Source organism: Stigmatopora nigra, chromosome 7 (assembly GCF_051989575.1).
Source record: "Stigmatopora nigra isolate UIUO_SnigA chromosome 7, RoL_Snig_1.1, whole genome shotgun sequence".
NCBI classification, from domain to species: Eukaryota; Metazoa; Chordata; class Actinopteri; order Syngnathiformes; family Syngnathidae; genus Stigmatopora; species Stigmatopora nigra.
Window position 1 is genome coordinate 8867089 of NC_135514.1, and position 14030 is coordinate 8881118.

General features: G+C 37.6%; 1 protein-coding gene across 6 annotated transcripts in view; it reads left to right on the plus strand.

The window, feature by feature from the left end:
• The window catches only part of triob (trio Rho guanine nucleotide exchange factor b), a 56585-nt gene that overhangs the window by 5827 nt on the left and 36728 nt on the right, over window positions 1-14030 (plus strand). For 4 of the 6 annotated variants that reach the window (XR_013326837.1, XR_013326838.1, XM_077720460.1 and 1 more), the window contains exons 1-4: window positions 11035-11171; window positions 11350-11542; window positions 12336-12440; window positions 12552-13019. Coding sequence is in view for 4 of the 6 variants with exons in the window: in XM_077720460.1 (XP_077576586.1) it covers window positions 11390-11542; window positions 12336-12440; window positions 12552-13019 (726 nt within the window). In the remaining 2 variants the exon portion in view is untranslated. Of the gene's footprint in view, window positions 1-9470; window positions 9546-10353; window positions 10469-11034; window positions 11172-11349; window positions 11543-12335; window positions 12441-12551; window positions 13020-14030 lie in introns of those variants that run through there. The other 2 variants (XM_077720462.1, XM_077720459.1) reach the window with 2 other exon arrangements.

Consider the following 14030-nt stretch of genomic DNA (forward strand, 5'->3'; position numbering starts at 1 on the left):
TTCCAAAATCTTCGTTTGTGCCAAGGCAATCATTTTCCAAGGATGCTTGCTTTGAATATTCTCGACACTACTTTTGTTAGTGCTGCCCTTTAAAAAAAATGAAAAGTTTGACATACTGCCAAAAGCATATTGCTAGCCATGACGTCTGCTCTAGCCAGAGACTCGTTTGAGACAGCACCATTTTCTGTTGGAACTCAATGATGCATCTACACTGTACCCTGATAATTTAATGTAACTCTAGCCTTGTTTATATTTTCCTTGTTTTTTACTTTGTTCAGGGACTGCGTGTTTGGTCCGTATTTTGTTTGCTTTTTGAGAGATTTTGACAGGATCTTCACTGCATTGTTCCTGTTTTTCAATCCAAACCATGCAGGCTTGTTTGTCCGCACTATTTTTCCAAACACTGTTATTTTCACGATTTTGTGAGGGTCCTCTAAGGAAGTTTTCATGATTTTTTTTTTGTGAGTCACAAACAAAGCACTGATTGATGATCTTTAAACTCAGGAAAACAGCTTGCTTGTGTGTGCTTGTTATTAAAGACATCATCTCCTGTTGGAGTGTTGGGATAATAATAGAAGAATACATTAAATGATGATTTAGAGACTTTTATTTTTACACTATCAGATTGGTCACACACCAGAAAACAAGTCATTGTCATCCATTGTTTGAGCTGTGATTGTTTTTTCTCTCAATATCAGTAAGGAAGGCCTTGGGTCAAACGTCTGTTTCCTGTTGGTGCTGCACATCATTAAAAGTGTTTCATAAATAATATAAGCAGTGATAACATTTTTAAGCTCCACATTTTATTTATTTGATCTTGTTTTTAGTTTTTTCAAAGGTCGACATTTAAATCTATTGCTTAATCATTGTACGGTTGGACTTTTTTGTCGAAAAGCTTGTACACGCACAGACCCATACAAACGTGCTCTGTAGTCTCACATATAGATTTACAGGCTAAGCACGATAAGAGTAAATATTTGGACACTCCCCAGTTATGGTCTGGCACTTAGGCCCAGATAATCTGTAAGGGTAGGCAAATCGCTACCAGTTCAATCAGGACAATTCAGATCTCCAAAATTGATAATATTATCTGATTTAGCATTGAGGGTCCAAGCGGTACGGGTACAAGTCCAATAATGATCATCTGGATACACTATTTAACTCTTCTGCTTCTTTGAAAGATAAGTATTATCATGAGTATTATTACCGCATACACTCAAATTGGATTGCACGTCTAGTGCCGACAATGGCAGCCAAAAAGGCATGGAAGTGCCGATAAAAGGTTAAGTAAAATGTGGCACATTTACTGTGTACTGTCTTTCTTAACTTTCTCTTTATTCATATAATATTCCTCCTTTACTCTCTTCTGGATGTAAAAGGACAAAAGTAACCCCCACTGCCACCCTCTTCTCTTCCTTCCTGCTCCATGTGGTTCTGTTTAGTTTAATTCAGTTCAGTAGTGAACTTCAGCTGTGTTTCTCATCCGTCCCCATGTCACTCTGCGGTCCTTTTTGGATTTTGCCTTTGAATCCTAAACATGTGCACACCAGCCAGACAAAAAGGCTGGCATAACCATGCATACTGTATTCAAATAACCTTTTTAAGAAGTAGGAAGTGGTATTCTTTCAAGTTTTTGTCGTTGAATTCACCCAGCAAGGTTCAGCTTGAGATATATTTAACTGCACATGTTCCTTTGTTTTTGTTTTGTTCAGTTTATTGTACTGTATTCTCATCCAAGATATAATTTTTCTCACATGCAAGACGGGCAGATAAATTAGCATTAGTTTTGGGACCAAATATCATTTGATAAAAGATGGCGATAAAAAAATTAAAAAAAACGTCATGTTATGCATCGAGTTTCATTGACACAACTAAGCAACTACTCTCCATAATCAAATCTTCATATTATTTATTGGTCCTGCCTCTATCACTATGTTTAAATAGAATGAAGGTTTCTAAATACTGTTCGTTATTATTGCATCTTTAAGCTAAACGGCGCTTTCATATTTAATGCTCTATTACTGATGTGACATTGTCAAGTCTTATATAACATTTGTTTGTGTGTATGAGAAGGGAGGGCTTTATAAGGCACATGACCAAGCGTCAGGCCTTAGGCAGGCAACATCATTTACGCAAAAACGCTTAGACAGACAAACCATTCGCATACACATTTTTCCACACAAACACAGATGCACAATGAATACATAAAGTATACCGTGCTGCATGCTAATTAGATCCATCTGGTCTGAATAACATTTGCCTTAGAGTCAATTTTTCCTTTGCCCTGCCAACATCTTCACCATAATACTCATCGTCATCATCATTACAAAGTCAAAATTGATCTTAAGTTCAAAAGGCATTATAATTTTAATATTGTTAATATTGTAGGTTTGCACATTTTTGTTCCCCAAAAAGTAATCTTTGTCTTCTGTTGCTACCTCCGACTTGCTCTCTTCCTGTAAGGTAATGATGCACAGAAGAGTAAGGTTTCCGCCATTTCCTCTGGTCCATCCACCATTGGCTTCTCACCTTCTGTCAGCATTATGGACACAGCAAATGGGAGGCAGGCTACGCACAAAGCGTGGGGTGGGTGGGGGATGTTGTCTCAATGCACTTTGCTCTTTGATGTGGGGGTATATTGAATAAGGATGCATGGCTGCAGGAGCACTGGAATGTCAGTGGATCTTAGATTAACTTACATTTCACATTTGCTCTGGTTTTGTAGGACTGATGCTCATCTTTGCTGTTTATACAATTATAGTATAGGGAGAGAACGTTTTTGCTGCAGATTATTTTTGCACTAGCGGAGGAATACAATTTGATTTTCTCCTGAAAATGATATTAGGTTAATCTTAAGACTACAGAATATGGAATTTGTTTTTTTAAAGGTGATTCTATGTTTTTCCTGTAGATATTATGATGGAAAAGAAACCAGTGGATGGTAGCTGGAATGCATGAAATGCAGTACTTTAGTAGATCCTCATATATATATATATATGAACTCCTTTGTGCTGCTTTTATTCATCATGTGTTGAGAAGATGACTAGGAGGTGATATGTCTGTCCACATCTCTTCTGTTTCTTGTAAGTATTTTAGTATTTAAACCTTTTGGCAACTTAGCTCCATTCAAACTAGCATTTAAGTTATCCTGTATATGAACCAAGGATTTGAGCCTCTTCACAGGAGCGTTACTACTTTTTTTTTTGGTCCACTTGCTAAATAGTACATTTCCACTAGTTTTATGTTTATATGCAGCTGTGAATGAAGACAATAAAGGCTTATGATTTGATTTGCCTGTCATAAAAACTAGTTTTCATTTGACACATCCTTTTCTAAACTGAGCTCGCCTTAACCACAAAGGTTGATTTTTAGATTGACCCTTTGATGATAGCCCTTCACTGTAAAAATGTCTTTACATCATCAAAGCAGATATTTGTGAAATCATATTCATGTTAAGGTAAACAAAATCATCAGCAGCAGTTAGTGCTTGTACTTTTTGCACTGTTTCTTTACTAATTGCATTTCACTGACTTTAAGAAGAAAGATACAGTCTGTCACGTCTTTATGAATACTTCATAGTTGAAAATTCCATTCTAATTGCAAACTCTGTGATTAGATTTGAATGTTACGCAGTACAAAGCCATCTTTGTTGTTTTGGATGACATGACAGTTTTGCAGCAAAATGATTTGACAGCAAGAATAGATTCTTTTGACTTTTTTTATGACGCATATATGCGTCAGCATGTTGCAAAAATTACATCTGGAAATACTCGAATCTATATAAATACCAAAATTCAAGTGTAGTACACAATTGTTAAAATTACTTAACAGCACATCACATTTTAAAATTTAATTGGGTTATATCACATAATACTATTGCATTGCAATTTAATTACATTGTAATTGTTTAGCTACAGTGTGCAGCCACAACATTGGCTTTCATTGATTCCATTGACTCCTCCTCTTCTACTCTTTCCTCAGCATTTTGTCTCCTGTCATTAGTTTACCTGCCATCTGGTTCAGGTAACAAATGTGCTGTTATTTCGAACCCATTCCTTAAACTTCCCTTTCCCCCTCTGTGGTCTGAGGCAGCTCTTACAATGAAGATGTATGTACACACATACACACCAACACATTTCTCTCTCATGCGCACCCTGTCTATGAAGTGTTAGTTAGTGCCCAGTGGGTTGATGGCTGTTTTTGTTGTTGTTTTTGTGAGGCAGTACAATCAGTGGATTGAGCAAAGTTTGTATTGAAGAAGCTGATGAATGGTCTTCCTTGAGCTGTATAAAGTATCCCCCCGTACTTCTTTCTCTCATTCATTAATGTATTTATGTAACTCAGCTGGCTACACTGAGTCTCTGCTGTTTTCAAAAGGAGTCTTAAATACAGATAGTTGCACATGCTACTCAATACTGAAAAAGGCCTTGTCCTCTTTTATCATGGTGATGGTACACAGGGCACAGATGCATCAAGAATATCAAGGCGGCATTATGCTTACTTGTCAAGCTCTATTTTTTTTTTGTCCGATTGGCTCACCAGGTATTTTTCCCGTAAGACCTGTCAAGATCAAACGTCCCAGTTGACGACATACCTCAGTGTATTAGGTCTCTGAGGCACATAAAACCCTAGATGACAATTCAGTACAACTGATTCTAGTTGGATCAGTTAAAAATGTGACCTACATAGAAAATGGCACCACATACAGTACACATGTAGATGTCATTTTTTAGCTCAACACTAGATAGCTTCTCATTTTATCTGTAACTGAGACCAGGGACAACAGCAGCTGTTGAGACACGTGTATTTTTCATCTTTTGCTTTGAATTATTTTTTTATTACTGCAGATTGGGAAGATCAGGTAGTTTTTTTGCCAAGCCTGGCCCCACTAGTTGGAATTTTTCAGGATTTAATCATAGAAATCAATTATTGTTGAGATCTTTTTTTGGGACTCTGATCCATCTAAGGTCAGTAAACAATTGAATTGTCATTTTTTTAAATCGAGAGGCCACAAGAAGGATAAGAAGCATCATTATGAAAGCCTATTACTCACATAAAAATAACAGTTAAAATTATATTTAGCTCGCTTAACTTCTCTCATTTTTGTGGGGAGTAGTTTCTTAGGCAATCTGGGAGGGGGGAACTGTTTAATGCAAAGCATTTGTTGTTACTAAATCTTGTGTTTGGGAGGAGTTACTGACTAGAAGGACAAGGCAAAGAAAAGACAGTTGTGTTAGCAAAAAAAAAAAAAAAAGTAGTTGGCAGTGCCTTCACGTTTCTGCCGCTCAATGGGTGACAGGACATTAGTCGATATATGGCTCTGCTTTTTTTTCTGGATGCCTTCTTGCCATGCAACCATGTTACAGTCAGAGAGCAAAGAGTGGTTGGAAGCTAGTTATGGTTGAGCTTACCAGGGTGTAGCATTTGCCTAGACTAGGCGTTATGGATGGTTTCAATTATCAATGGCGGTGCTGGACAACCACAGTTGGCAATATGCCCAAGCAGGGAAAGTTCTGATCAGACTCTCAGGTGAATACAATTATTTTTTTTTACACTCACACTTTTCATTTGCTTCCTTTCTATAGTAAGATAAATATAGCAGTCTGTGTAACATTTAGGAAAACATTTCTTGTAGAAAGAGTTTGCATGTTTCCCACGAGCTATACTGAAGACTGTTTATTGGTATGAAAGAGTCGGTGGTGCTAAAATCTTTGACCAGTAGATCCTGCCTTCTTTCTGAAATGCATGCTTTTGTGTGTCCTTTAAAGAACAAAAAAACATTTTAAAACAAGTAATTGTCTTATTCTGGGACCCAATAATTAGTGCATGTCGCTGTCCAAGGTGCACTTATACGGCATTTATATTGTTTTCTCCCAGGTGAATAAATATGATGAAATAATTGCAGAGGAGTCAAGATATAAATAAAGAATATGGTGCCATTACATCCCCCATGGCCATTTAAATACGCATACAATTGGTCTGGCCCTTGAGCATATGCTATGCATTAGTAGAAAACACTAACACAGATGGCCTAAATGATGCATTAGTTGCAACTTCCATTTGGGACCTCATTTAGCAAGTGTACTAAATCAGGTAAACAAACTAACATTGCGGCTGAGTGCTAGACTCTTCATAGTTTAATTTTGTCTAAATAAATGTGTGAAGTAACAAGCTGATGAACAAAATCTCAAATTATGTTCCTTTGACACAATTATTTCACTCAAAGATATTTTGTTGTTGTTTTAAACATCACTAGTTGTTGGTTATTCAGAAACTGTTAACCATGGACTATAGTATTCTTAGGAAAGCACTAAATACTACGAAGTGATGCAGACAGTTTCTAATAGTGTGGCCACAGGGACCACTTCCCATAGAAGGGAGGGAGTTAGAGCACTGCATTTTGTGTCATCAGTGATCACAACAAAGTCAATGGGAAGAATAACTTGAATATTTGTTCATCTCCTCTGAGGGAAGGTTGTTAATCAGGCCTACCAAGGTGTGAAATTAACATTTAAACCGTTGTAGCAGCATCATAAAACCACAAGCATTACACTCGCAGTGAGTGGAAGACAATGACGCAAAGAAACTGCTTGAATTATACATTTTAGTGTCCTCACAGTGAGCTCAGTAAAATAGTTTAATCTCCAGTCAAAGCTTCTTGTCTACTGTTCTCTTGAAGCTCTCTAGAGTTGCAAATAGGCTAATAAACATAAACTATTGTAGATGAAATAACAGTGTCAGTCACATGATACTATTCTTAAATGTTTAAAGTTATACACTAGTACCTCTTTACACAAAGATATGTACAAAACAGTCATTATTTGAGTCATAATATGTTATTTTCCCTACAGAAATCTCCAATCTCATTAAGATGTACAAAAGTCTACATTACCCAATTATTGTGACACATAAATCTATCTTTTTTTCTGTGTTGTTGAGTGGTGGGTTATCAGGTCAAGGGGTTGTGGTAAGAGTGAAGTGTTATTTCTACTGAAAATCACACAAACAACAATATGAAAAATCCAATGAAAGTTGAGCTTACCACAGACTTCATGCCTTCTGGCAGCACTGGTTGTAGGCCACAGAACTCAATTGAGGCTCTATTTATGTGGTTTAATGACAGAACATTTGTGTACAATATGGCTTGAGAGACATAGAAATTTAGCTTACAGTTGTTTGTCTGTGTGTCCATGCTCCCATGCTTTTGTGTGTTTGTATGTGTGCGTATGTGTGGATGTCATGACAGCCTAATGTTTCTACTGTATAAATGCATTTAAACCTTGATTTTAAACATTTTATGAGTAGAATTCGGCCTCAATTTTATGTCGTAGTGTTTGTCCCTTCTAAAATTATCTTAAAGCCGTCTCGTAGTATAAAGGTTCACTTGCCTGACTTCAGTGCGGGGAGGCGCGGGCTCAATTCCCGCTGGTTCAAATATGATTGGGAGTGTGCATGGTCATTTGTGTACGACTGACTGGCGACCATTCTAGGGTGAACTCTGCCTTTCGCCCAAAGATAGCTGGGTTAGGCTCCATCAACCTCAGCTATCCTTTCAAGGATGGGCGGTATAGAAGATGAATGTTTACATGTGTAATTTGTATTATGTGTCCTAGTGTTTGTCCTATGAAGATGGCTTTATATGTTACACATGTATACCTGTAAGAATTGTCCAGTTTTTACAGAAACTATTCCCATAATTTTTCATCCGCTATTATAAATAGCATGGTCAGCAGCTTGTGTATAAAAATAACATTTAATGGATGTTATCTGAAATCCCTTTCTAATCCAAGTCACATGTACAATCCTGCCTTCAAACATCCTACTTTTCTTGTCTCACCACGTCACCAAAGTAAGCACAACCAGAGGACTGTGACAAGTCCTTCTAAATATATACCCCTTTATATAAAATACCCTATAGTATGGTTCACATATTTTACTCCAATACCCCGAAAATGTTTTCACAATGGACAGTTTTACTTGGATATCAAAAGGCAAATACAGCCTACAGAAGCCTAATTTTAAAATGAAGTCCCACGCTCATTCTGCGACCTCAACATGTAAGCTTCAATTTTGTGTCCCTCTCTGTATTCAGTGGTTTAGTGTTGTCTCGAAAATCACATCTAGAAACCCAGGGGGAGCCTATCTTAACATGTTATTTTTCATCTTACCAGTATATAACGTAAAGTAAATAAGGAAATTATGGAGGAAGGATAACGATAGGATATGTTCACTTTTGTCTTAAATTGTTTATTTTCATTAAGCAGTGCACAACAAAATGTTGTTATACCTCTATGCCCATGCAAGGAGACATTACAAAACATACAGTAAAATAGAAAATCTATGCATAAAACAAAAAAAAAAATATGAATAATATATATCACATTGTTGTATTGAGAATAGTGTATCAGTTTGCAAGTTTAAGGGTAAACGTGTAACAGAATCATGGCTATTGCACATTTAAAATTAAGTGGATTTTTTTTTTTCAGCTGGGAGCCTACTTCTTTCATCAATTTATTACAGAATCTATGCACATGATAATTCTTGCCAGGGTTACAGTATTTTTTCATATTGTTGTCCAGCAGTTACTCATTGACACTCGCATTGATATGTACTGTTTTCTATCTGACTACATGCATGCAAGAGTTAAAATAGAGACATCTAACACTCCTGCACTACTAAATGATTTACTACCTGTCATATGCTCAGTGGATCAACTAGATGATCGATGGGTCACAGTCTTTTCCACAGACACTTTCATCTCTGCTTCCTTGCTCAATATCCCTCAATATCAAATGATACAATTAAAAGGAACCCACAGTGACTAATCCTAACTCTAAAACAGAGTCTAAGATTGTGTCTTCTGGAAAGATATTTTAATGTTACTCCAGAGTTAAAAAGAAACATTTTAAAACAAACACCTTAACAAACATCCATATTTCATGCTTTGTGATTACATTAAATTAGTCCCAATTAGTAAGAGATATTTACCTTTTGCATGGCGAAAAAAAATAGAAATGGACTATTGTTTTTCACAGGTGAGCACTTACTTTGCACCTTCCAAAAAACTCACCTCTTCCCAGGCTGTCACTATAACGGTTGATGTCGTATTCTGAACAGGCACAATGTGCTTTCATGTGTGGAAATAAAATGAAAACTTCATGGTAATTTAATTTGTATTGACAAGTTCAAACTTGTCGCTAAAAGTATAGTGGTACAGCAAGCACCGTGAGATCAATTCTCACTCAGCGGCAATGTGATTTTGAGTGCGAATGGTTATCTGTCTCTGTGTGAGAGCACTACGCCTGACTGGCGACCATTTTAGGGTGTCGACTGCCTTTCGCCAAAATCAGCTTGAATGACTGCACCTTGCACACCGTTACTCCGAAAAGGATAAGCAGTGTCGAAAATGAATGGAAGGTACAGATTATGTGGGTCCTTTCATTTATGACAAACATTTTCTTTTTTTGTAGGATTTCATCGTAATGAAGACATGAAGGCCATTGATGTGCTCCCCATCCTCAAGGAGAAGGTGGCCTTTCTCTCAGGTTGGACACTAAAATCATATTATCAAATCATACTTAAGTGCAAACTTGTGGCTACTGTTCATTAGTATTTTCACTTATACCTAACATATGCTCCAAACTGCCCTGTGCATTGGGATCAATGTTGACTGTGCTTTTGTTACCTTGGTAACTGAGGGCAGGAAGACACAAACAGCCACTGATAGGCCATTGTGGAAAGAAAAATGTGTCACTAAAGGAAAATGCCCGTTTAGATATTAATCTTTTCACTCAGGGTGGTAGCATTAATTTTCACGTGCTCACAATTGAAACATGCAGTTTCTGGAATGCCAAAGTTTAGCTATAGGATGTCACATCCCCTTGAAATATTATGTTCCATCTCAATTATACCGACTAATGTACCACAGTGTATGGATCATAATTATTCAGATGATGAATTAAATGTAGAAATTTGGTAAATTGTATGAGATTGTACTGTTATCTTGTTTTGATGCAATACCATAGTTGGTAGTGAGGGAGCCTCAAATTGTTTTTTTATGAAGAAATAAAGCATGACATCACCAATGGGAACTTGAGCTGGATAAACACAGACCTTGGCTATGGCACAACTCCCCCAGGAGAAAAAAAAAAACAATTGTGTTCATTGCAAAACTATCATTAAAACAGGGTCTCAAAACTTTTTTTCAAAGGTTGTAAAGCAAACCGCTGATTAAAAAAATGTTATTGTTTCCAATAACTATCAAGGAAATATATTTTAGAGATGGTGCTGTAGTTTTGTTAAGGTTGATTTTCTTGCACTGGCATTTTAATCTCTCTCCTCAACTCCATGTAGGAGGTAGAGACAGACGCGGAGGTCCCGTTCTCACATTCCCAGCACGGAGCAACCATGATAGAATACGAGCAGAAGACCTGCGCCGGCTCATAGCTTATCTGGCCACTGTCCCAAGGCAAGTAATACGTAAATCACGTGTCTGCAACGCTCTTTGGCATATTTAGTTAATGCTCTAAAGTCTAAACTCTAAACCATTCCATGAATATTCTCTCTCGACCTGTCATTTCACTCTACTGGCATTGACTCAATCACAACTGAACTGTTCTTGTTGTTGGGCCAGTAGAAGCTTTAAACCTGTGTGATATGACCAAGAGTTCTTTGATCGCTATTACAGCCTCGGGGAAAATGTCCATTTTGGGTTTACGTACTGTATAATAAATGCAGGATGGAATACTTTCTCTGGAATAAATTGATTTAATTTTTAGTTTTGGACCCATTTTCTATTACTCGATCACATTGTGGGGATTAGGAAGAGATGTATATATTGTATTCTTTCATTTGACTACGGTACTCAAAGTTTAGTATAGTATTTTGGCCATTTTACTCATTTGTTCTTGTGAGATTCTCTCTCTCTCTCTCTCTCTCTCTCTCTCTCTCTCACTCACTCACTCCCTTTATTGCTCTCTCTCACACTTTCTCAATCCCTCCCCTCTTTTTCTATCAAGCCCTTTAGCGGCTGCAGATCTGTTTTCATAGTGAGGTCAAAGCGAGTTACAGCAGGAGGCCCTGTGTGTTTTGCTCTCCTTACTGGACAGATTCTGATTTAAACCTTCTAACACCTAAAATTTACCTTTTATGGACTCATAGAGCAACACGTGGTAAGCAGTGGTGGAAAGGGTTTATTTTTTTATTTTTTTTCAACCCCATTTACATAGTGACATCTTTAGCAATAGGGATTAACTTTTTATTTGCTAATTCAGGTTCTGAAAAAGTTTACCAGGAACGTTTTAAAGAAATTACATTTAGCAATTTTATTTTGTTTTATCTGAACTGCAGTGAGGAGGTGGTTAGACATGGCTTCACTGTCATTGTGGACATGCGCGGCTCAAAATGGGACAGCATCAAGCCTCTGCTGAAAATCTTACAAGAGTCCTTCCCATCGTGCATCCACGTTGCTCTCATCATCAAGCCAGATAATTTTTGGCAGAAGCAGAGGACCAACTTTGGAAGCTCCAAGTTTGAGTTTGAGGTATGGCTGTTTATATGTTTGACTGTTCAACAAATGATGTGATCTTACCCTTACTTTATTTCACTTTTAATGGCTCAATAATACAGATACATTTCATTAACATAAGTTTATAACTTAATCAGTTCTAAATTGTTGTTTTTTTCCTTGAGGAAATTTGTTGTCATATTTTATCATTCCTATTTTATCAGTGTTAATTGCATTGTTGCTTAGTGACAGTGACACTGTTCATTCCCATGTGGTCATGTGATACTGGTATATTTAGTCCTGACCCAGTTACTATGGAAACAGGGTATATAGGGCACCATGATGTATTTCACCCTAGTTGTCAGTTGGACCAGGATTAGCATTGTATTGTTGAAACTAGCAAAATTTCAATTAAGTCGGTGCTTTCTTTTTTATTTGAAAGGCTGGACATTATTTAGCGTGCAAATGTATTTAATCCAAAATTGGGAATAATTATTATTATACGTGATCAAAAAACTTTGAAAGTCATTTATTATGCTTCTCTAACAGTATTTTGCCAATGTCAACTCTTAGCTCATATTAATGAAATTGCCTACTGTCTAAATTAATGATAACAATGATTGTAACATGAAGTGAATGGAATGTTTTCACACCTGTGCAAACAGTAAATGTGATAATCCACACAAAGAGCTACATACTTTATGGTAAGTAAGTAATACTGTGGGAAATATTCTGACACAGTTGTGGTTTTCTTGCTTGGATAGTGACGTTCTTGATTTTCGTTGCGTTTTTGAACAATTTGTTTCTTTCTGCTTCATGATACCAACAGACAGTAATGGTCTCCTTAGAAGGTTTATCCAAAATCGTCGACCCTTCGCAGCTGACAGCCGACTTTGATGGCAGTTTGGAGTACAACCATGATGATTGGATTGAGGTTTGGCTGCATTCTCAAACATAAAACAAACATTTGGTTCATACAGAGAGTCTAAGCTTAGATGAAAACTTACTGTATATATCCAGTTCACAGAATTACATTTTTCTTTAGGTGCGGCTCTCTTTTGAGACCTTTGCCAGCGATGCAGCACGAGCTTTGGCACGACTTGAAGAGCTGCAGGAAACTTTGTCCCAGCGAGATCTCCCTCGGGACTTGGAAGGGTCTCGTCGGCTCATGGAAGAACATGCAACACTAAAGAAAAGAGCCACTAAAGCCTCGGTGGAAGAGTTGGACACACAAGGACGCAGGCTGTTGCAGAGGCTACAGTCCCAAAGTCTGGGAAGCGGGAGTAGCGTCGAAAGCGTGTTTGGGAACCGAATTGGAGCAAGCGGAGATTCCAATGATCACCATCATGGTTTCTACACGCATGCAGATGCTCACAACCTTGGAACCAAAGTGACAAGTTTATTGGATAAGCTTCACGGAACACGTCAGAACCTGCAGCAACTGTGGCACATGAGGAAGCTAAAATTGGACCAATGTTTCCAGCTACGTCTTTTCGAACAAGATGCAGAAAAGGTCAGAATTCATTTCTGGTGTATGTTTTGCAGATGACGAATCGTCTTAATGTTTCAATTCAGGCATTGTAATTGAGGTTGTCGGATGCAGGACTGTATGAGGTAGACAGAAAATCACCTGTTGTTTTTAAAATAGAGCAATCTCCTCAGAAATAGTAATTTTTGCATTCCTCATCTTAAAGAAAATAAAATTGGTCTATCATTTACTGATTTGGCTTTTAAGGTGGAGCGTAAACAACTGTCATACCCAACAGTCTCACTGCCCTCTCATGAATCATGCTTTACAACTTTTGCAGTCGTAAAGTCTAACAGATGTAACTCGTATATGTTGTAATTCAGCGACTGCCTGTATAGTTTTTGATCTCATCTCATGGATATGAGAATGTGTTCAAAAACAGCTGAAACTGCTAGAGAAGGCATGTTTGTTCTCAAGAATTACACGGGTGTGAGTGGCATGTGTAGAGCTGATGGATATAGTTATCCTGTGCAGAGCTGGGGGCGAATGCAGAAGCCTGCTGTGAAAAGTCTCAAGGCTGTAATTTAAGACGCATTTCCATAAAGCAAGCATGTCAATGTGGAGGGAGCCTCTGACGTGACTTCAAAGTTGAGGCATGGTGGACACATAGTCACTGTTTTCATATGGAGCACAGATCTACACTTGCGCAATCCTGCACCAGGCTAGGAGGCGTGTCAGCAATTTACTGGTGGGTAGGCTCAAGACGGTATTTTGAAAGTACGTTTTGTGCTGCTGTAGGCATGAACACTGACTCCATTTGTAGCCAATGAGCAGCCAGCTTGTCTTTCTCTTCTTCACAAGTGGTGCACTTCACATCCTTAGAAACAAGAAAAACACTCGTTTCAAGCTGCAGAAGCATGCAAAGTATGATAAAACTGTAATCATAAATGCAAAAATAGGTGGTTTAAAGTTGGCAGGGAAGATAACTCAGATTTATGTTAAAATGTTTTTGCCCTGTTCTTTTTGCTAGCAACCGTTTCTTAATATCGTACAAAT